The sequence below is a fragment of the Myxine glutinosa genome, chromosome 2 (genome assembly GCF_964187855.1).
Source record: "Myxine glutinosa chromosome 2, kmMyxGlut1.1, whole genome shotgun sequence".
Taxonomy (NCBI): Eukaryota; Metazoa; Chordata; class Myxini; order Myxiniformes; family Myxinidae; genus Myxine; species Myxine glutinosa.
The window spans coordinates 18871869-18896211 of record NC_136262.1 but is presented as its reverse complement, the minus strand read 5'-3'; the positions used below and the strand labels follow the sequence as shown (position 1 = coordinate 18896211).

Genomic DNA, 24343 nt, shown 5'->3' with positions numbered 1-24343 from the left:
TCAAATCGCTCGCGACGCGACAAACAGACGATTAATTTATGAAAGATAAACACCGAGAAACTTGCAAGGGGCACCCTATAACTTCACACACCGAACGATAAATACAGTTTCGACAAAATACAATTGTGAACAGACTTAACTTTGAAAACGTGGAGACCGTGTGGAGCTTCGAGAATCGCTGCCACCGTCTCCAAGATCTCCAAGCTAGGCCGGAGAGCTAGGCCGGAGAGGAGTCGCAATAAGACAGAAAGACCATATTGCTGATGCTATTACAAAACAATATTAATACTAATAATGTCCCACTTCCCCAAGGCGTTTTACCTGCAGTAATAACAAGTTTAAATAGCTTATAGTTATAATGGCGTTTCCGTGGGAGCAATAGGAAGTAAAAATATTATAAACCACAAACACGTATGATTTGCTTTTTAAACAGTTGCTAATGATGTTTATAACACTAAATTAAGAAATTTGGAGGAATCCCGACATCCATGAAGTAAGATTTACTTCCAGAACTGAGCGAAGATCTACTCTACTCTATATAACCCACCAATGTTGGGTTAATAACATGACCCTTTCTGCCACTACCGTGGCATTTTTCGTAGCGAACTTTTGAAACTCGCTCCTATTCTTGATACGAAACTGAAAGGGAGAAGTTCGGGTTGTGCTCCTTTACCAATGAGTTAAGCTAGAGCTTGCCAAGCCAGCCGTTCCTTAACGGTTTTGAATGGAGTGCTTGTTCGAATGCTTAAATCACTTGACGATCTCTCCACAAGAAACTTGGTAAATGAACACACACCCAATGTTCTTGAGACCAGACCATAGATCGACTGTAATCTATATACCCCAAAGAGGAATGACCCTTCCTGCCCCTCCCAAAGTCTGTGGGTGTACTAGTTGTCCAAAATAAGCAAAACAGATCTTGATTTCCAAACAACCTTACCGGAGAGATAGCTCTCGAAATAACCATAAGCACCCCAGAGAACATAGGAATATCCAATAACAGTCTTGGATGAGGTATGAGAAAAAGCTCAACCAAGGGGAAAAAATGAATGCAAAAGGCTAGAATGAATAACACACTAAATTGCATATAATTGGAAATACAGAGAAAGAAAGAGAGGGAGACAAAGACAGAGACAGAGAGAGAGAGAGAGAGAGAGAGAGAGAGAGAGAGAGAGAGAGAGAGAGAGAGAGAGAGAGAGAGAGAGAGAGAGAGACTTTTGACTTTTGAAGTCCTTTTATTATCAAAATAGTACAAAAATGTATTTATATCTTTACACCAATCAAAAATGCAAGAAAAAGCAATGAAATGAAAAGGTAACAGTGGTATCACGGCACACAATTTGCCAAAGTAAACCATTAACTTTATGCAACCTACAAAAACATTACCAGTTGGTTCTCACGAACCTCGCACAACCCTTCATGACACCAAGTATTGGCGAATTCATCAAGATTGCTTGCATCTTTATAGAAAAAAAACTCTAGTTTAAGTCTTGCTGACACAAGGGCATTGAAAAACAACATTACATTGCATTCCCCGGCAGGTTTTCCGTTCAATTTCTCCCTTCTTGAGAGATATATTGCCAGCTTGGCTGTTGCGACCAGAAACCTCATTAACATATTCTCCTTGCTTGGCTTGGCATTAAAGCCGAAAATAAAAGAACGCAACGAGAAAACAACCCTCATTCTGTGTGCCACAAGATTAAACCACCGAAACAAGGGAACCAATCTCACACAATTAATGAAAGCGTGGAACACGTCCTCCGTGCATATGCAGAATGGGCAACATGTGGATGTAGGAGAGAAATGGCTGATTAACTTATTGGAGGGGACTATCCAGTGGATCAGTCTCCATTGGAGATCACCAGATCTTTTACTTATGAGCTTGCTATACATGGAGTTCCATACAGGTTCAGAGGGGGGTCCCACAGGCAACAGTTTCTTCCACCGGATTACTCCATTTAGCGGCGTATCCCCCAGCAGTAACTTGACACACGATTTGTATAGCTCTTTACTGCTGGTTTCTTGAAAGGGGCTTATCCCCATGCTAACCGGGGGTAAGTCTTCCAACTTGAAGTGCACCAGTAACCCAGGAAAAATCCACTCATCGTGCAATGGTTCGAGCTCGTGGGACCAGCATACTCTCAGCCGTACCCCTATTCGTATCACCTCTCTCACCACTTTTGCAGTCACTCTTTCGGACCGAATTCCTGCTAGCTCGGCTACTTCTCGAGCTGATTTCCACCCGCAACCTGAAACTTGCCGGAGGTGCCATACTTTTGTGATGCCGGCAATTATGAAATGCTGGCAGAGGTCCCTACTTTTGGGTATGTTTGGGAAAAGCCGATTGCAGAACAAAGGCTCTTGTGCAAACATATGAATATCGTAGATGTCTTCCTGACGGCACACAGTGAGGTTCTGCCAAGCATTCAACACACTCTGATAAAAAACAGGAAGAGGAGATGTGTCAACTTGTTGAAGCAGGACCAAGAAACATTCGCGGCCATATCCCAGCCCACCAGCTTGCCGCAAAATGTGGGTGGCCAAAACATGGTTTGGTAGTTGTTCTTTCGCCAAAAGTTTTTGCACAGTGCATAGCCGAAAGGCCATTATGCGGCTCCTGATGTCGACCATACTCTGGCCACCTTCGGCCAATGGACGGCATACAACGTTTGGCCGTAACCAGTGATACCCTCCCCAAAAGAACTCCAACAGTTGTCTTTGCACTTCCTTCACCAAGCCTTCTGGTGGTTGCAGGCAGATGAATCTGTGCCACAGGAAGGAGGCGACGAGGTTCTTGACTACCAAAACTCGGCCCTTATACGAAAGGTGAGGCAGGGCTCTCCTCCATCCACTCAATCTCTTCTTTACGCGTTCAGCGACACCTTCCCAGTTTTTCTGGCTGTACTGTGGGGATCCAAGGAACACTCCCAGATAGCGAACACCTCCATCCACCCACTTTAAACTTGCAGGAAGGTGTATTGGCGGGTCTTGCGCCATTCCAGATGCGCTGTCCCTGACAGAGGGAACCCATAGCGCTTTGCTCTTTTCCCAGTTGCACTTCAACGAGGAAGCTAAACCAAACAAATGTAGGCACTTAGCCAGAGCTGCAATGTCGTTATTGTTTTTAACAATGATTGCGACATCATCAGCATACGCCGATACAATAACTGGAGGATGATCAGGAGATATACTCATTCCCGAAACGTTATTCCTTAGTAACACGAGAAGTGATTCCATTACAAGGGTGAACAGTAAGCCGGAGACGGGGCAACCTTGCCTTACCCCCCTTTGAACCTGTATGGGAGAACAAAGCTCATTGTTCACCTTAACTAAACTGAATATATTGTTGTACAATAAAGCAATATAAGTTCTGAAAATATCTCCAAATCCACAGGCTTCAAGCACATGATTTAAAAAGACATGATCGATGCTATCAAAAGCCTTTTCTAAATCAAGAAAAATTATACCAAAATCATTCTGCACACAGTTGCCATCTATGAGATCTCTAATGAAAAATATGTTATCATACATAGATCTACCTGGAATGCAATAACTCTGATCAGGGTGAACCAAATCGCCAATTACCCTTTTAGCTCGATTCGCCAGAACTTTTGAAAGGATTTTATAATCAGTGCATAGTAGAGAAACAGGTCTCCAATTCTTCATTTGTCGCAAATCACCAGCCTTTGGAAGAAGGGACATCACCGCTCTTCTCATACTTAAAGGCAATTCTCCATGAGTCAGTGATGATTCAAGCACATGCATCAGTTCTGGACCTAATAGTTCCCAAAATTCCACATAAAATTCCGCCGGCAGACCATCGATTCCAGGGGCTCTTCCCGAGTCCATTCCAGCCAGGGCTTGCGTTAACTCCTCGAGCGTAATTGGCGAGTCCATATCCAGCCGCTGGGACTCGGTTAACGAGGATAGGTGAGAGGTTAAAAGTCTCATTGTTTCCTCACAAACGACCTGTTTTGAAAACAGTTTGGAAAAGAAGTCCTGAACACATAACCGTCTGTCTCTGGGATTAACAACGACAGTTCTGCCAGGATTAATTACCGAAAGGATGTTCTTGGGTGCTTTGCTGACAGAGTCCAGACGAAAAAAAGCTTTACTAGGGGTATCTAAAACCTTTAAGTTCTTAACCCTTAGTCTGAGCAACAACCCTGCTGCTTTCTCCTGGATTAACTCTCTCAACTGAGTCTTCTTTTCTAGTAATAACTGGAAGTTTCTTGCATTATTATTTTTAGCAAGTTTACCTTCGAGCTGTACAATGTCAGCTTCCAAACAAGTCATTGTTATATTCTTCACATTTGTAATGTTTGCTCTGAACTGTTGACAAAACACCCGAATCTGGGCTTTCGTATTGTCCCACCAAAGATTAACAGAAGAAAAAGAGGGCTTTCTTTGGATTTGATTAGCCCAGAAAACTTGGAAGGCTTCTTTAAATAGACCATCTTCTAGAAGACTGGTATTAAATTTCCAGTATGCACTTTTATTTATTGACTGAGGAAAAAGAAACCCCATGGTTACTAGATGATGGTCTGAAAATATTGACGGAAAATAATCTGGAGAGACTATAGCGTTTCTAAAGGGTGAATTTATATACCATCGGTCGAGTCTCGCGAAGGACACTCTTCCTCTGGTGATGCGGCTCCAGGTGAACTGAGGTTCATTGGGGAAAAGTACCCTCCATACATCTAGCAAACCCACCCGAGAAAGGAAAAGGGATAAATCAATACATGATTCGGGATGAGGTTCTGCCGAGTTCCTGTCCATTACAGGCTCAAAGGTACAGTTAAAATCACCCCCGATACACATACATTGGTTTAGATCAACTGTCTGCAGGTGATTAATCACAGACGCAAAGAAAGCTTTCCGTTCTGTGCTCTCACTTGGTGCGTACACATTGAATAATGTGAAATGGAAGTTATTAACCTCCAGTTCAAGAGAGCTGAATCGGCCTTTAATGATCTCCTGGAAGAGGATTGACTCAGGTACTAGCCCTGGTCGAAGTACGAACGCAACACCTGCCGAAAGGGAAGACAGGTTGCTAAAAAAGCACTGTCCCCCAAAAACGCGACACCAATCATATTCTACGTTTTGGGTGATGTGCGTTTCCTGCAGTAAAAGTACATCGACGTTTTTGCGCCGAAATAAACTTTGCACTTGAGCTTGGCGGTTTGGGTTTGCACCTCCACCGTTAATGTTCAAGGTGCCAAAGGTAATTTGCTTCATTCCTTATCAAAGGGTTTGATTGGGTGTTGCGAAATCTCAAGACTGGCTTTTGTAATAAATTTCCTGAGTCGGTGAAATTGTGACCTTGTTAGTGGAAATTCCTTGCCCTTTCTTGTTATTTCCTTTGCTGATTGAATAAATGAACCTAAATCAGGAAATGTATCCCTGATAACTACATTTCGCTGTCTATAGGTTTCATTCAAAAAGGAGAGTACGAGTTGAGGAGATATCATTGGCTGACTCAACTGAGACTGAGACAACTCAGGCACCTCCTCATCCTCATCAGATTCCGACAAGTCTGACAAGGTCCCTCCAGGATCGAGGATGTCGGCCTCCGTGGTCACTATGGGAATTGTCAGTATCTCTGGGGATTCGCTGGAGAGCTCCACTGTGCAATCCACGATGCCCTGGTGATATTTGTGCTCGTCAGAAGTTGAAGCCTCAGTTTCATCCTCTTGTGGAGCACAATCTACCGAATCGATGAACGACTCGGTAACACAGTTTTGAATCTGCATCGGTAGAGCAGCACTGCAGAGGGATGAGTCAGTCACTGTCTGCTCGTTCACAGTGACTGATGTCAATGATCGTAATGGTTCGTTCGAGGGTTTATCAACGTTTTCAGCGTTGCAACTTATTTCACCCCTATAGCAATTTGCGTCCACAGAGTTTGTACGCGAACTTTCAGACATATTATCCTCAATTGCAGCACCGGATTCACCATCCCTTTTTTCAAACCCGATGGAAGCATTAGGAACACATTGAGGTGTGTGTTCAGCTACACTGGCCTTCTCCAATACCACCTTTTTAGGATTACTGGTAGAAAAATTATCAACCGACACCCTTCGTTTTTTAGAACCAATAATAGGGTCCTCCTCCATTCCTTCACTACATGAGGGAATCGCAGCAAAGGTTGTGCGAGTTGGGGTCGCTTCGGTTTCCGTGACAGGAAGTGAAGTGCGATCGTTTTTTGGACTCGGGATATGCGCATCGATGCTGCTATTGTTCGTCTCACTGCAGGAGGGAACAGCAGGAACCGGCACACTCACAGGATTAACTCCAATCGGTTGAATAGAAACACGAGTATTATCCTTTTTACAATCGGTGTATGCGTGGCCATTTTCCCCACACTTTGAACACGAAACCTTGGGACAAAAATGTTTAACGTGACCAAAGGCTCCACAGTGAAAACACGTTAGTGAGGCTGACGAGGCATACATTTGATACTCCCGATCGTCGGATTTTACTTTAAATGAAATATTTAACCCTGTATCATCACCACGATCGGGAAGTACCATGTAAACTTGGCGACGGAAACTCATTACGTGTTTTATCCTCTCGTCTCGGCTCTTCAGAGGGATCATGGACATTCTTGACACAGCTGTTCCGTAACGAGAAAGGACTGACATTAGTTTGTCGTTTGGTATAAGTGGTGGTACGTTTGATACAACGATTTTCATCGCTGGAGTATCCATGGGGGACGCTAACATAAACACACCACCTTCTGTGGCTAAACCTGCACTCACGACGTCATGAACAAAGTTTTCTTCGGACAGGAAGATAACAACTTTTTGATTCATTCGTGAGGCAGCTCGGACATGCTCGCACCCGATTATTTTCCCCACTGCGAGTACCACATCCTCAGTGAGGACTCCTTCTGGTGGAACACACACAAATGCATGCTTCCTCGTTAGGCTATCGAACGCCTCTAACCGAGAGCGTGCATTCGCCATACCAGCGAATTCAACACCCCCACTTGTCCGAACCGGACAAGAAGGTATCAAACCAAAATAATCAAACTAAAGTAAGTAATAAACGTGCATTATAAGCACAAAAAATGGCTTACACAACGCCGTCGAAGCCAGTAGGCCGCACCCAAAACGGGCCCGCTCTCAATCCTCTCTCTCTCGAAGACAAAGGTGTAGAACGGATGAAAACAAAGTGCCAAAGTACACAGGATAGGAAGGAGAGGGAGGGGGGGGGCAGGGGAGGGCAGGAGAGAAGGAGAACTCGCAAAGAACTCACTACACCACAGAGCAGTTGCTCACAGCCGCCATGACGCCACGCCCAACACACGAACGGCCAGCAGGGGGCGCGAGAGAGAGAGAGAGAGAGAGAGAGAGAGAGAGAGAGAGACAGAGACAGAGACAGAGACAGAGACAGAGACAGAGACAGAGACATTGACTTTTAAGTCCTTTTATTATAAAACTACAAAAACAAGCGTCAACAAGAATAAACCAAAAAACAGTTTTCAAGAGAATTCAACCAAAGTCATAGAAAGTCAAATAAAAGGAGAAACAATCAATGTAAGATTTACTTCCAGAACTGAGCGAAGATCTACTCTACTCTATATAACCCACCAATGTTGGGTTATATAGACTGTTGGAATACTGTTCTCCCCTATGGGCCGGTGCTCCTGCCTCACACCTAGCTCGGCTTCACGCTGTTGAAACCAAAGCTTTCAGAATTATTGGAATCTCCCGCGATGAAGCTATCTCTGAGGGCCTTTCACTCACTCACCGCAGGCAGGTAGGTGGTCTTTCTGTCTTCTAACGACTCCTCTCCGGCCTTGCACCCCCAGCTCTCTCTGTGCTCTGTCCCCCAAATATTCCTACAGGTCGCACAAGATCTGCCAGCAACCCTCTGATGGTTAAACTGCCGAAATCTCGGCTCTCTGCTCACCTTCACTCTTTCATTCCTCTTTTCTCCCGCCTCTGGAACAAACTCCCTCACTCCCTTCAATCCCACTCCTCCCTCCAGGTCTTTAAAACAGCTGTTCACCACCATCTCTTATCTTCCCCCATCCAAAACCTTGATCTTTTCTACCCCCGCTAATTCACCCCAGATCCACCTTGTTTGAAATTCCAACTTCTTTCCTGGAAGTCCTGGCAGTGTCCATATGTTTTATACCTCTCCCACCGCCCCCTTCCCATGCCCCCCCCCCCCCAAAGCCCTCGCCCTCTCTCAGATCTCTCGATGTCTCCATGTCTCTCGGTCCCTGCTCTCAAATGTTGTGTTTGTGTCCTTCCCCCTCTCTCCCCATCTTGTCTACCGCTCCCGATGTTATATGTTTTATGTGTCGGTTTGTCTTTCTGTGTGATTAATGTTCGCTCTTTCACGAGCCTCGATCTTGTATACAAAAAAAAAAAAAAAAAAAAAAAAAAAAGTACTACATTCCAAAACAAGAGATTGCAAGGACAAGGAAACGCCTTCATGTAAATCTCAAATACATTTTCATTTACCCCGCATATTTTTCCCACACACCATGTCTCAACAAAATCCTTAATGTTTGCATTTCCACTATAATACTTAAATTCCAGTTTTAACCGAGTTGTGCCCAGGGATTGGAAGTGCAGGATCACATTACATTGCTCGGGCGGCTTGCCCTTAATTTTCGCTTTTCGCGACAAATAGATGGCCAGTTTAGCCTCTGACAATAAATAATTCAGAAACATTAACAATTTTGACAGAGACAGAGACAGAGACAGAGACAGAGAGACAGAGACAGAGACAGAGAGAGACAGAGACAGAGACAGAGACAGAGACAGAACGAGAGAACGACAATAATCTACAATAATCTACAGCCACAAAGTATGCCATTCATCATCACTGTACCATCACTCTTTTACTGAGTGTCCGTGATGCCAAAGCAGTTCCTAAGCAAGGGTTATGCTGGATGGCTTGCCATTGCCTACCCAGCAGTCAATGGATGAAATTAACAGGACGTTGGTCAGAGTATGCAAACTGCTGTAGGAGGCAGGGAGAAGCTCAAGTTCCGGGCGTGAACCCCTTTTCAGAGCAAAAGAGGAAAACATCAATGCAAAAGGTGCAATAGTCCTCTTTTACTGCAACAAAGGGTTAACATCTGAAACGTCAGCTTCTTTTTTCGCACTGTGGTTAGCAATAACTGATCAACATCCTGTTTATTTTATCCATGATTCCACCTGTCTGCCAACACGGATTGACACTAGCCTTCACCAGCAAGACAAGTTCTTCATAGCCAGCAGTCAGTCAGGGCAGGAAGTTGTAATTCGTTCATCGGATGACAGCAATAAATCAGCTACTCTTCATGAAAGACACCGGGGTATCTTAACGTCCACCAACAACCATTGCCAGCACACAGGTCCTCTGGCTCTATGCAAGTCGAATGGGCAGCCCAGTACAGATTGAGGTGTCTCGCAGTACGTGCGGAACACCAGGATCACCAGTTTATAGCTTGGTCGAGAATCGAACCAAGGCTAGACGGCTCAGAGGTCAGTGCAAAGTGTGTCTTCGCACAGGAAGAAACATTGATAGAAATTTCAACAAAAAATATTTGTGAGAATGCAAGAAAAATTGTGAAAACGTCCAGTCTGTTAGAAAATAAAATTAAAAGAAATACTAACACAAAGGCAAACACTGTTCTAACCTGGAGGTTTTTGCAACTTCTATGGGGTTATCAGGCAGAGCGCTCTCGGCAATTAGAGTTCTTTTACCGACAGTGTAAAAAGCATTTGTTCTGGCTAATCATATCGACAACATCTGCTGCTTTGAAAAAGTGGGGCTTCGGCTGATGCTCCGAGCAAATGCAAAAAACCTCCTCCTCGAGTTCCTCGTTATCTTATTAAAACAGCTCATCTTCAGGGTACAATTGGTCACAAAACAGGTGTAAACAGCAAAATATTTGGCAAAAAGCTTCCACGACAAATCTGGGTTATGCCTCTTTGAATGTTGCCTTTGAGATGTGTGCGAACGAGGGCGGGGTGGAATGAACAAGGGATGCGCAATAAGCTTGTTCGGAACACGTTACTCTGGGTGAAGGACAATCTCTGTGCTTACAAAATTTCTGTAAAATTTACCTTTGAGTTTTTCTGTTTCTGGTTGTCTGTAGTCCAGGACTTTAATTAAGCAAGAAAATTAATTGGTCACATACTACTGCTATACTTCTGAGGGTCAACCAGGAAACATTTGTGACGAACCGCCGAGCAAAGACTGAACTGACAATATTATTTTAAGAAAGTAAATCAAACTGTGCCTGAAGATGATTTGAGCAATAATGTAATTTGTTGCAGGCTGCTGGAGATAACTCGCCTATTCTTCCCCCTTCCCCCTCCAAAAAAATCGTGGGATATTTAACATCCTCCAAACCCCATTGCGGACAGATGGGTCCAGCTTAACCTTCTCCAGACTAAAGCTGGGGCAAGATTCTAACCAAGTCCCACTCCTAACCAAGATTCTAACCAAGTCCCACTCCCAACCAAGATTCTAACCAAGATAACCCCCACTCCCTTCAATCCCACTCCTCCCTCCAGGTCTTTAAAACAGCTGTTCACCACCAACTCTTATCTTCCCCCATCCAAAACCTTGATCTTTTCTACCCCCGCTAATTCACCCCAAATACACTTTTTCGAAATTCAAACTTCTTTCCTGGAAGTCCTTGCAGTGTCCAAATGTTTTATACCTCTCCCACCTCCCCCCCAAGCCCTCTCCCTTCCACAGTTCTCTCGATGTCCCTGCTCTCAAATGTTGTGTTTGTGTCCTTCGCCCTCTCTCCCCATCTTGCCTACCGCTCCCCTTATTTTTGTGTTTTATGTGTCGGTTTGACTTTTTGTGTGATTAATGTTAGCTCTTTCATGAGCCTCGGTCTTGTATACATAAAAAAAGGAGGATTCTGAGGAGATTGCGGCTGGCTCAATAGCGCAGTGGGCTGTTGACGCGTAATCAACGGAGGTCCGTGGTTCGAGCCCTGCATTGAGTCAGAATTTTTTCACACTTAGCCCCTCACAGGAATTTGATTCCTGTTTATAAAAAAAAATATATATATATATATATGTGTGTATATATATGTGTGTATATATGTATATATATGTATGTATATGTGTGTATATATGTATATACATGTATATACGGTGTGTGTATACATATATTCCCAAAGGTGTTGATATATTCCAATTATATATATTCACACATATATATATATATATATATTTTATATATATTCCAAATATTATATATATTATATATATACATATATTCCAATTCCTCCCAAAGGTGTTCGATGGGGTTGAGGTCAGGGCTCTGTGTAGGCCAGTGAAGTTCTTCCACACCGATGTTGACAAACCATTTCTGTGAGGACCTTGCTTTGTGCACGGGGGCATTGTCATGCTGAAACAGGAAAGGGCCTTCCCCAAACTGTTGCCACAAAGTTGGAAGCACACAATCGACTAGAAGGTCATTCTATGCTGTAGCGTTAAGATTTCCCTTCACTGGAACTAAGGGGCCAAGCCCAAACCATGAAAAACAGCCCCAGACCATTATTCCCCCTCCACCAAACAAAGCTATCATAGTTGGCACTATGCATTCGGGCAGGTATCGTTCTCCTGGCATCTGCCAAACCCAGATTCGTGCATCAGATTGTCAGATGGTGAAGCGTGATTCATCACTCCAGAGAACGTGTTTCCAATGCTCAATATTCCAATGGCGGTGAACTTTACACCACTCGCTTGGCATTGCTCATGGTGATCGGGGTCTTGGGTGCTGCTGCTCGGCCATGGAAACCCATTTCATGAAGCTCCCGACGAACAGTTGCTCTGCCAACGTTGCTTCCAGAGGCAGTTTGGAACTTGGCAGTGAGTGTTGCAACTGAGGACAGACGATTTTTACACGCTCTGTGCTTCAGAACTCGGCGGTCCCGTTCTGTGAGCTTGTGTGGCCTACCACTTCATGGCTGAGCTGTTGGTGCTCCTTCACGTTTCCACTTCACAATAACAGCACTTACAGTTGACGGTGCAGCTCTAGCAGGGCAGAAATTTGACGAACAGACTTGTTGGAAGGGTGGCATCCTATGACGGTGCGATGTTGAAAGTCACTGAGCTCTTCAGTAACTTCGAGAAGTTACTGTCTACTGTTTATGTTACTGTTGAAGTTCGCCCCATTCTACTGCCAATGTTTCTCTGTGGAGATTGCATGGCTCTGTGTTTGATTATATATACCTGTCAGCAATGGGTGTGGCTGAAACAGACCAAATCCACTAATTACAATGGGTGTCCGCATACTTTTGTCCATTTAGTGTGTGTGTATGTATATATATATACATATGACAAGCACTGGTTTCTGCATTTTATTTGCAAACTCTTGATCATACTGCTTTTTCTTTGTGTCGAACAAACAGGTGACAAAGCACAGTGAATACTATCAAATGTGTATGATGTTATTTGTAGCTAAATGAAGCCCTTTTTATTCCACTGTGAACATGATCCTTAATCGCAAATCGTCGCGGTAAATAGCATATTGGTTCCAGCAGACGAGGTTTCTCATCGAAAACATATTCGAAAGCATCTCGGCCTGAACGGATCGAGCATTAATTAGTGCGGGCGCCATTTTGCATTCGTGTTTCTCTGCACTTAACAATGAAATGTGGGTTTTGTGCAAGTGTAAAGGGAAAAGCAATTTGCATACAGCACTTCATCATCGGCTTCATTGAGTCCACCGCACTGCAATCCCCAGCGATGCTTCGGGTTCGGCTCCAACTCTGCCACATTCTTTACCAAGAAAGAAATTACCAAACTGATGAGCGAACTAAACTATGACGTGTACAAATTGGTTCACATTCTGCTTCCAATGGAGACAACATTTGCAGTAATAGGAATGGATAAGAATGCGCGTTCTGTTTCAGTAACATTTGGTAAATGAAACATTCCTTCAACAAAATGTTTCGATCTTTCATTGCTCACATCCTGTGTGAGTGTGTGTGTGTGTGTGTGTGTGTGTGTGTGTGTGTGTGTGTGTGTGTGTTTCTTTGTGTGTGTGTTTTTCTTTGTGCATGTGATTCTTTGTGCATGTGATTCTTTGTGTTTGTGATTCTTTGTGTGTGTGTGTGTGCGTGCGTGTGTGTGTTTCTTTGTGTGTGTGTTTCTTTGTGTGTGTGTTTCTTTGTGTGTGTGTTTCTTTGTGTGTGTGTTTTTTGTGGGTGTGTGTTTCTTTGTGTGTGTGTGTGTGTGTTTCTTTGTGTGTGTGTGTGTGTTTCTTTGTGTGTGTGTGTGTGTTTCTTTGTGTGTGTGTTTGTTTGTGTATGTGTTTGTGTGTGTGTGTGTGTGTGTGTGTGTTTGTTTCTGTGTGTGTGTGTTTGTTTGTTTATGTGTCTTTGTTTGTTTGTGTGTGTTTGTTTGTGTGTGTGTGTGTGTGTGTGTTTGTTTGTTTGTGTGTTTGCATGTGTTGTTGTGTGTTTGTGTTTGTGTGTGTGTGTTTTTTTGCATGTGTATTGTTTGTTGTTATCTCCAAATGCGGGTTTCAGAAGATGGAATGGAGTCCTCCCTAGTCTCGATGTATTTCCACCTCCGTGTGTGTGTGTGTGTGTGTGTCTGTGTGTGTGTGTGTGTATCTGTGTGTGTGTCTGTGTGTGTGTGTTTGTGTCACAACCAATGACGACCTGTCTTGTCATCTTACAGCACGTTGTTGTTCAGTTAGCGTTGTGGTTAAACGTTTGGATGTTTGGCCCACATAATTGGCTTCACTATCTTCACATTGTATGTTGTAGATGACATTCTTTCTGTCAAATTTGTTCACCTGGTCTTTTGGCTTTGACAGCTGTGCTCATAAGGATGTTTGTGGTTTGTGGGTGATGTTGATGTTGTACTCACGTAGAATGCGGCCTGTGGTTTCAGAAGCGTGTTGTATGTACGGAAGTGCCACCGTGTGTGGAGGTGTGGTTGGATTGTTGTTGCCGTAGTTGGATTTCCGGCGACAAGATTTGATAAATGCAATTGGGTTGTGGTTTTCTCGCAGTAGTTGAGTGACGTGCAGCATTTCCATCTTTCTCATGGTCACTGCAGTGTGTTTTTGCACGATCTACTGAGCTGCGAACACAACTTCTTTTGTGGCAGGTGGGATGACCACGACAGTAATCCAATACTTTGTCTGTGTTAGTAGGTTTACGGTACACCTGCGTGTGTAGCTTGCCGTTTCCGTCCCTGGAAAGATGTACATCCAGGAATGGTAGAGACCCAGCCTGTTCGACTTCACATGTGAATTGTATTGCTGGCCATGTTGAATTTATCTTTGTGTCGAAACTGTCAACATCCGCCTTCTTTATGATCACGAATGTGTCGTCAACGTACCGCAGCCACAACCTCCGAGAAGGCTCACCATAGTCAGGGCCTTTAGGGATATTTTGGGGCCGTTTGGTTCAAATTCTTCCAAAAGCACCAAATTTGGCCCAGATGTTGCCCATGCCATACTCTTTCGATTTTTGACGGGCGCCAAGACGGGCGCCCCCCCCCCCACCCCCCCAGGGGCCCCATATTGGCGAAATACTAAATGGCCGCCACCCGGATTAGAGGAAAATCAGTTAAATAACCAAAAGGGTTGGAATCATGTATGATACCACTTTTCAGGGGTTTTCGAGGTCGAGGAATCCAATTATGATGTTATTTTGATGATTCGAGGTCAAGGTCAACCCTCAAGGCCATCTTAAAGGTCATTTTTGAGTCAAACATGTCGGTTTTTGAGTTTTTGTCAGGATTTACGTGAGGTTCACCATTTTATGTTTCTGGGTTGGGTAATCGAACTCTGACCTTATTTTTGACAATTAGAGGAAATATTTACATGTCTATTTCCTAATTTTCAGGCATATGCAGTTCATCAGTCTAATTACAAAGGTACGGATTTTGATGTTTTATGAACTGTATGCCATATCCTTGTGTTTAATTTTTGTGCGATCATGATCCGGGTTCATGTATACATGATTGTATACATGTCATAAATATGACGTCATAGGTAATGTGACCTGGCGGCCATATTGGATTTTATGAAAACCTTAAAAATGGATCCCTGCCTTCATTTTTCGATCGATTCATTTTGAACTTTGACCACTTATAGTACGCCATGTGCTTGGATGCATATCCTAATTATGACGTCATAGGTCAGGTGACATGGCGGGATGGACCGGTATGGTCCCCGGATCATACCGCCCTTGGCGCCCATCAAAAATCGAAAGAGTATGGCATGGGCAACATCTGCGCCAAATTTGATTCTTTAGGAAGAATTTGAACCAAAATATCCCTAAGGGCCCTGACTACCATGCAGTGTTAGATCTTCAAAGCGTTGCATAACCAATGCGGTGATGAGCCCCAAGATGGGTGAGCCCATCGGGTTCCTTCATGTTGATGATATATGGTGCTGTCGAACACAAAGTATGTTGATTTGAGGCAGAGTTGAATGAGTGTCATGAGATGACCAGAGCTGAGGCGGCTGTTGCTCGCCAGCTCTTGGTCATTGATGATATATTGTTCTAAGGTTTGCGTTGCTAATTCCACGGGTATCGATGTCAATAATGAAACCACGTCGAATGAAATCATTAATTCATCACTCTCGATGCGGACTTTCTGATTTGCTTGATAAAATCATAAGCGTTCTTTACATTGTGTGCTGAATGGTTTTACATTGTGTACAAAATGCTTTATATTGTATCCTTTACAATATATATATTGTGTTACGGTTTTTAGAACCTTCACTTGTAAATTTTAGTAAATATTTCCCTTATAAATGTTCCCCTGTAAATATCCCCATCAATTGGCTTGTTAAAGATCGCACCCTAGTTAGTCCATGTACAACACGTAGCGAACCATAGGACCTCTCCGTAGTTATTTCATTATTGTGTGTTTCAGTTAAGGATCTGTTCCCAATAGTTGAATCTGCGTTGCATTAATCAAATAAGATAGGTCCCTTTCAATTCCCCCAATCGTCTCCGCAAAGTAACAGTAGGGCGGCGTTCGCCGCCGTTGCATTGGGCTGTTTTTGTTGACACCACGCGGCCATAAGCCATGCGGTCAAGCCGTGGAAGAAGGGGGCGGAGCCGCCAGAACAAGGTGTGGCACGTCGACTCGTCATCGGACGTGGAGTCAGCAAGCCCTTACCGACCAACCAGCGCCACCGTGAGCGAACCGGTAGGCGTGTCATCAGAGCTGGCGGCTTGATTCCAACATGAGCAATAAAAGCGTCTGTGAGGGACTGCTTGAGAGAGATGCGTGAGAAGGTACCGACGAGGAGAGAAGGACCTGGAGTGCGCGACGAACTGGCATCTCCCCCATCTTGTTCAAGAGAGCGAGCGTTGGCACGAGCCATTTACTACAAATGGAGCATCCCAGTCCCACTGCTATATGCAACGTCTGCTCGCGGTCAACGATACGCGCTCGCTGCCTGCCAGGGTTTTCCCGCCACGACGCGAGTCGACTCCTGGAGCCGGACCTCGACACCTACCGTCTGCCTGGGCCTTCTCATTCCTTCGTCATTCCTGCCTGCCACTCCCTGTCGTGTGAGTCTGTTTGTCTGTCTTGGGCGTTGATAATATAAGACTGTTTAAGGCTGCCCTGTGTATCTTCTTCTTTGTCATGTATATTACTTTCGTTTCTTCTTTGGTTTTGGTTTTGTATATAGTTAATAAATATCTGGTATTCCTTTATTTTGGTTTCTTCTTTCCCCCGATCGCTTTAGTCCCTTCTTTCCATTGAATACCTGTGGCGCGATTTTGGCCAAACGCTTTATAGTCGGGTTAGTCAATTGCTAACGGCTCGAATCGCGGATTGCTAAACCGCTCGGTAAATACCATCTTGTCTGTGGTTCGAGCGGTACTTGTCTCCCTGTTTTGCGGAGGGATTGGTAAAGGTATTCGGGAGAACACCTTGACCAATAACCCTGACCAATTTCACCCCACGAAGGAGCGTTATAAGTACCAGGACTAGAGACGGCCAGCTTAACAGGCCAAGGGGATTAACCCCCCCTTGCTAAGGGGAGTGCCGTCTCTGAGATCCGTAACAATATATATATGTATATATATATCAGCGCATTTACAGTGCATTCAGAAAGTATTCAGACCCCTTCACTTTTTTCACATTTTGTTATGTTGCAGCCTTATGCTGAAATCGTTGAAATTCATTTTTTCCCTCATCAATCTCCACTCAATACCCAATAATGGCAAAGAGAAAACAGGATTTTAGAAAGTTTTGCAAATTTATTAAAAAGAAAAAACTGAAATATCACATTGACATAAGTATTCATACCCTTTGCTATGACAGTTTGAAATTTAGCTCAGGTGCCTCCCATTTCTCTTGATCATCTCGGAGATGTTTCTACACCTTGGTTGGAGTCCACCTGTGGTAAATTCAATTGATTGGACATGATTTGGAAAGGCACACACCTGTGTATATAAGGTCTCACAACTGACGATGCATATCAGAGCAAAAACCAAGCCATGAGGTCGAAGGAACTGCCTGCAGAGCTCAGAGACAGGATTGTGTCGAGGCACAGATCTGGGGAAGCCCACAAAAAATTTCTGTTGCATTGAAGGTTCCCAAGAGCACAGTGGCCTCCATTATTCTTAAATGGAAGAAGTTTGGAACAACCAGGTCTCTTCCTAGAGCTGGCCGCCCGGCCCAACTGAGCAATCTGCATGGTGGATTACGATCTGTTTGTACTTGTCAGCATTCATCGTTCCTTCAATTCGGACCAAATCACCAATGCCAGCAGCAGAAATACATCCCCAAACCTTAACAGAGCCTCATCCATGTTTTACAATGGGTTGTCGACACTTATCCTGAAACTTCTCACCAACCCTCCTTCAAACGTTCTGCCTTCTCTTTGATCCAAAAATTTCAAACGTTCTCTAGTCACTTCAAAGTACCTTTCCCCACTCATTAGCATCCCAATTCTGATATTCTTAGCCATATTTCAGTCTATTTAATTCGCTGTTGCGTTTACGCAGAAAGAGACTTTTGACAGCAACTCGCCCCATGGAGACCACTTTTGATAAGTACGTTAGTCCACTTTAACCCCTGATGTCTCGACCAGTTATTGTGCTTGTTCATCACATTATTATTATTATTATTCTCTATCTGAAAGAAGCTTCTCTTTGAGTATTGCCCATCGTTTTTTGCTGAGTTTATTTGGCCTTCCAATCCCTTTTTCTTTCTTTAACTTCCCCGGTCTCATTATGTTTCTGTGTTGTTGCTTGAATGCCGCAATGGAAATACTTTTGTGGGATATTTCTCATTAATTGCCTTCTCAGTATAAAAATATTTTGGCTCGTCGATTTTGATACATTGAACATGGTGTGCTAGTTTAAGACTTTTTGGATTATTATCTGCAGGAGAGAAATTACAAATATTGAAGAGAATGTGGTGGCCCACGACTTTTGGATAATTTGGACAGGTATAAAAACGAAAGACAACCAAAATCAAAATGATGATAAATATTGCAGAATGCATGGAATAACTTCCTTAAAGGATTTCTCAAGAAATTGTTGGAAAGCTGAGGTTTTTTTTTGGATATCTGTTATTTTGCATTAAAATGTGGTCACACAAAATATTAAAATTTCATGCAGTAATATTGTAAAATGCAATTCATTTTTGTTTCTTTAATGAAACCTGATTATTAAATCACCTTTTACTTTTCAAAATATGCAAATGTTGCAATAAGAATGTTTATTTTCAATGCAGCCTCAGACTTTTTTGCATCACACTATATACGGTACAGTCACGTGAAAAATTAAATACACCCCATGACCCATGTAAAGTTTTGACTTTTTCAACATATTTCAACATACAGCTATTTGATCTTCATTTCAACAATATTGATAGATAAAGGTGATATAATATAACAAATATCATGATACATTTACATTTTATAGTCCATTGTATAATTTAAATAAACATAAATGCAAATTTCGCATGTGGAAAAAGTAAGTACACCCCGACATTTATCACTACTTCAAATACCTAAAATTAGAATCAGGTGCACCAGCTCAGGTGCAAATGATAAGAACATCGTTAGAGAGGATCTTGGAGGAACCTGTCTTGTTTAAACCTCAGACATTTAGTTTGGTTTGCTCTTTGTTGTTGAAGTGTGCGGCATCACCATGCCTAGATCAAAAGAGCTCTCTGAGGCCTTCAGAAAGAAGGTCCAAACAACTGCCAACTTGTTCAGGCCAGGCCACCCCAGCAAGTTCAGCCCGAGAGCAGACCACAAGATGCTGAAAGAAGTCTATAAGAACCCCAGAATGTCATCACGGGACCTACAGGTAGCTCTTGCCTCTGTTGATGTCAAAGTGCACGAATCTACCATTAGAAAGAGGCTGCACAAATTTGATCTACATGGGAGGTGTGCCAGGAGGAAACCTTTGCTGTCCAGAAAGAACATTAGGGCAAGACTAAAGTTTGACAATGAACACCTCGGCAAAGACCAGCACTTCTGGAACAATGTGCTCTGGACAGATGAGTCAAAGGTAGAGCTATTTGGCTACAGTACCAGAAGACATGTTTGGCGAAACCAAAGACAGCATTTGACCACAAGAACCTGATACCAACTGTAAAGCATGGTGGCGGAAATATTATGGTTTGGGGCAGCTTTGCTGCATCAGGGCCTGGGCAGCTCACCATCATAGAATGCACTATGAATTCTTCATTGTACCAGAGGGTGCTTGAGGATAATGTCAGGCCATTTGTCGGAAAGTTGAAGCTCAACCGAAGGTGGACCTTGCAACATGACAATGACCCTAAACATACCAGTAAATCCACCAAGGAATGGCTGAAAAGAAAGAAATGGAGGGTTCTGGAATGGCCAAGTCAAAGCCCGGATCTAAATCCCATCGAGATGTTGTGGGGGGATTTGAAACGAGCTGTGCATGCAAAAAAACCCTCAAACATCACACAGCTGAAAGAATTCTGCATGGAGGAGTGGGCAAAAATTTCCCCCAGTTGATGTCAGACTGGTAGACAGTTATAAGAAATGCCTACTTGAGGTTGTTTCTGCCAAAGGGGGCAATACCACCTATTAGAGCCAAGGGTGTACTTACTTTTTCCACATGCGAAATTTGCATTTATGTTTATTTAAATTATACAATGGACTACAAAATGTAAACGTTTCATGATATTTGTTGTTTTATATCACCTTTATCTATCAATATTGTTGAAATGAAGATCAAATAGCTGTATGTTGAAATATGTTGAAAAAGTCAAAACTTTACATGGGGTGTTCTTACTTTTTCACGTGACTGTGTATATATATATATATATATATATATATATATATATATATATATATATATATATATATATATCTCTCATATTGGTTCATCATTTCCCATTCGCTCCCTGCCCCTCCCTTTTCCTAAAGTCATTCCCGAACCGGCTGTGCATGTCTGAAGTTTGACTGAAGGTGGCACAGGAATGTGGAATTTATTGGTTCCATGGTCAGGGCCCTGCAGGCCAGTGAAGTTCTTCCACATCGATGTCGACAAACCATTGGCACAGGAATGTGGAATTTATTGGTTCCATGGTTTAGCATTCACCGTTTCTGCATTGTTTGTTTGCGTTTGCCTTCCCCCCACCCCCTCCCCTCTGCCCGCCCCTCCCGAGTATAACTTATGTTGATCAACCCATGAATTTAAAGCCTGTAATTGGCTGTGGAGCGAAGGAGAAACAAGGTGATACAGATGATGAGGGTGTGGCCGTTTTCAGGAGTGCTTTGGACTTTTGACTCGAAAAGCTGCAATGAGGGGATTTCCCAGGCAAGAGCTTGAATGACTGATGTTTTGAGAAGTGAGATATTTGTGGCACCTTGGATGGTGGGGAAAAGTTGAAGACGGATTGACTAATCTGGGAAAATGAGGCAGCAACAGATGGGAATCCACAGAAGGCCTCATGCCCTGGCGGCGACTTGTGCTACACAGTGAGGCCAGGTCACTCTGTATGGTGGTGTGACTCCGGTGGAGTTCACTGAGGGTGAAACGCTTTGAAGCTGAGACCTCGGTGGTCAGTGAGAACACAAAGCCGGAGAGGGACTTTGGAGTGTGGATTGTTCCGTCCTCCATCACCCTTGTGAGACCTCGGTGGTCAGTGAGAACACAAAGCTGGAGAGGGACTTTGGAGTGTGGATCGTTCCGTCCTCCATCACCCTTGTGCCTGTACACTGGCTACTACCTCCCTTGGGGTGTCTCATGGTGCTGATGGTTCCATCCTCCATCACCCTCGTGCGGCCATTGGACTGCTGTCTTGAGGCATCATACTGGGAGTGAACTTGGCGACTTGGAGTAGGGATTACTGTCAACAAAGGTTTCTCTTTCATGGGGGCAGAAGGCTCACTGGCCTGATCTGGTTTTTCCCTTTTTCTTTTCTTTTGTCTTTCTCTCTCTCTCTCTCTCTCTCTCTCTCTCTCTCTCTCTCTCTCTCTCTCTCTCTCTCTCTCTCTCTCTCTATGCATATGTATATGGTTGTTGTTGTTGTTCTAACTGATAATTAAAGCAGTTTTTGACCCCATGTATGACAGCTTGAGTGCAAAAAGAAAATTGATTCCCTCATTTATTTCAAGACTCAGTGGTATACGATTATTTCTAATCACACTCGTACAAACCGAGTCCCCCCATGGCCCCAGTTAATCCCGGTGAGGGGTCGCAAAAAATGTTTGTCTCAAAGTATTTCACGAACTTGCTGGCCGGGCTGACGTTGAATTGAAGGTGGCAGGAATTTACCTCCTCTTTTCAAAAAAGTAGGCCAATCATCTACTCTACGAAAAACACCGTGGAATCCTAAACATCCGAATAATGCTGGTGGGCGAGATATCTGGCTTTACATCCATCCAATAAACAGCGCACCTTGCCTTACACCTGGCATGAGCAGCAAAATCAAACCGAGACTTGGTAATTGAAAGGTATGTGCTGACAAATAATTCACCTTTCAACGCACCATCTTGTGAGGCTCATAGAAATTGAGTACTTCACAACAAAAACTACATCAGTTGTATTTTTGTGGTCTGGACTTCCATAATAATGTTGACATTGACTTATGAGGACTTATTTTGATTAACTATTATTATATTATCTTATGAAACAAGAACATTATTACTACGACGACTTATATTATTTGGTTTGTGGTCCTCACTTGAGACCCAGCATGTGTTGAGACCCACACGATAATAATACCAGTATATGTGATATTGTAATTTGTCTGCATCCAATGGCCAAAAAAATCCAAAATGCGTTTCTCCAAAAATGTTTTGTCACTTACAATGGGTCACCTGATGATTACTAGGTAGGAATTTTAAAAAATTAACTGTCGCTGTATGCGTCTTTCTCTTTGCAGATTGTTTACGCACGGGGATCTGAAGGAACTCACAATTTCCAGAAAGGGATTGTCTTTGCAGTTGAGGCTGTCTCTCGAAGGAAAGAGGTTATATCTGGTAAAAGTTCCATCAAGACATTCTCCTAAGTCTACAAGCAATAGCAAAACAGTACAAAAGCAACCGCCACTCCAACCAGTAGCTGGGAAACATTGACGCATCTTAAGAAACTAAGGGGTGTTGCAAAACATTTTACCTTTTTTTCCCCCAAGAACCCGTTACGGTTGTGCACGCATTCGGGGGAAAAAAAGGTAAAATGTTTTGCAACACCCCTTACAGAGCATCAAATGTCATACAAATCATGATAATGTTCGAGATTGAAGAGATCACAACACAACAAGATAAGCACAGTATTGGGTATTTTTAAAAAGATTTCGATTTGCAATTTGTAAGTTCATGAATGTCCGCCACGGTTGGCATTTTCCTGGAGAAAACTGTTTGGATAATCTGGAGAAATTGATTTAAAGCAAAACCCTTGGGTTTTCAGTGCAAACTGTGCTTGCTCATCGAAAACCTAATACCCCATCAATATGCATACCAAGGCCCCTTGTAATTACACATACAGTTACAATTTCACCTCCACGGCTTTATAAAAGGTCAAAAGGAATGCGTAGAATCTGTCATCTATTTTGTTTGGGAAAATACAATGAATGATTTCAAAAATGCGATGCATGAGTGTTGCTTTTGGGGGGGAAACAACAATTAAAAACCACATTATTCCAGTAGAAATACGAAGTTAATAAACCCATCAGGTGCGGATCCTTGTTACCATGCAAGATGCTGTTGTGATAAAACTAAGCAACATCGTTTCCTCTTTGGGTATCCTTTTGGTATTTTTGGTATTTTGGGTATCTTTTTCCCCTATTTAGTCATCATTCAGTCAAACGGATGTCCATATTCTTGAAAGAGCATCAGTGCTGCCAAAAGCAGTTCCTGCAAAAACGTTATAAGCTGGGTGGTTTGCTGTTGCCTTCCCAGCAGTCAGTCAGGGCAGGAATTTGAATTTGTTCAGAGTAATGTGATAACTCACCTTATCCTCCTATCCCATACATTGATGATGATGATGGACACCATGGAATATTTAACAGTCACCAACGACCAGTGCTGGCAGAGGAGTCCACCGGCTTATAGTCCTCAACATCGACGGCACACACATTGACGCTTCGCTCTGCATGTGAAAAAGGAGTGACACTTTATTGATCGCTTGGAATGCAAACCCAGGATAGCTCAAAGACAAATGTGCATTATACCTCCAATCTATCCTACCAGCCCTTAAATACAGTAAAAAGTTATTTTCCAAAATAAGAGTGGAGAAAGTGCAAATTTACAGCCATGAAAAACAATTTGTGGCTGTCAAATTAGACATTACCCCATGTCGGGGAAAAATAAATGCATGTTGATGGAGGCTCGTAAAGGGAATGAGAAAAACAAGTGTAGATACATTTAAAGTACACCGCCCCGATGATAAATAAATAAATAACATATCCGCCAGCATGCGACATTGACGGGGAGCCTTTGGCACCCGGCGATGCCACTGTGCAGCACATCGAGACTGTATTGGGGAGGAGAGGTGTACAATAACTGATTGATTAGTTGCATAATTAAAATAAATAAATAAAAATCGTAATGTAATTAATTTCTTAATCAATTGGCTAATAGCATACCAAAACCACCGGTGTTTCAACCGAATTTTCAAATTTTTGGAAATTGTATTCATTAATTAATCTAAAAAAATTAATAATTAATGGATTATTTGATTAATCAGTAAATAATAATTAATCGATTAATTAATAAATCAAAATACCCTTTATAGCCAAATCACTTGGTCACTGTCATGTCCAAATATCAGCTTCCCAGCTCTAAGGATAGCTGAGACATCGCCCGGACAAACAAATGAATGAAAAATCACTCATAGAGCGACACTTGGCAAAAGAGAACAAAGTAGAATGGCACTCAGTAGAGC

General features: G+C 43.0%; 1 protein-coding gene across 1 annotated transcript in view; it reads left to right on the top strand.

Annotated features, from left to right (window-relative positions):
- Window positions 1–24082, top strand: part of LOC144890759 (uncharacterized) — a 54633-nt gene extending 30551 nt beyond the window's left edge. The window contains exon 2 of the mRNA XM_078772568.1: window positions 22344–24082. Coding sequence (XP_078628694.1) covers window positions 22344–22366 — 23 coding nt within the window. The 3' untranslated portion in view covers window positions 22367–24082. The remainder of the gene's footprint in view (window positions 1–22343) is intronic.
- The last annotated feature ends 261 nt before the right edge of the window (window positions 24083–24343 follow it).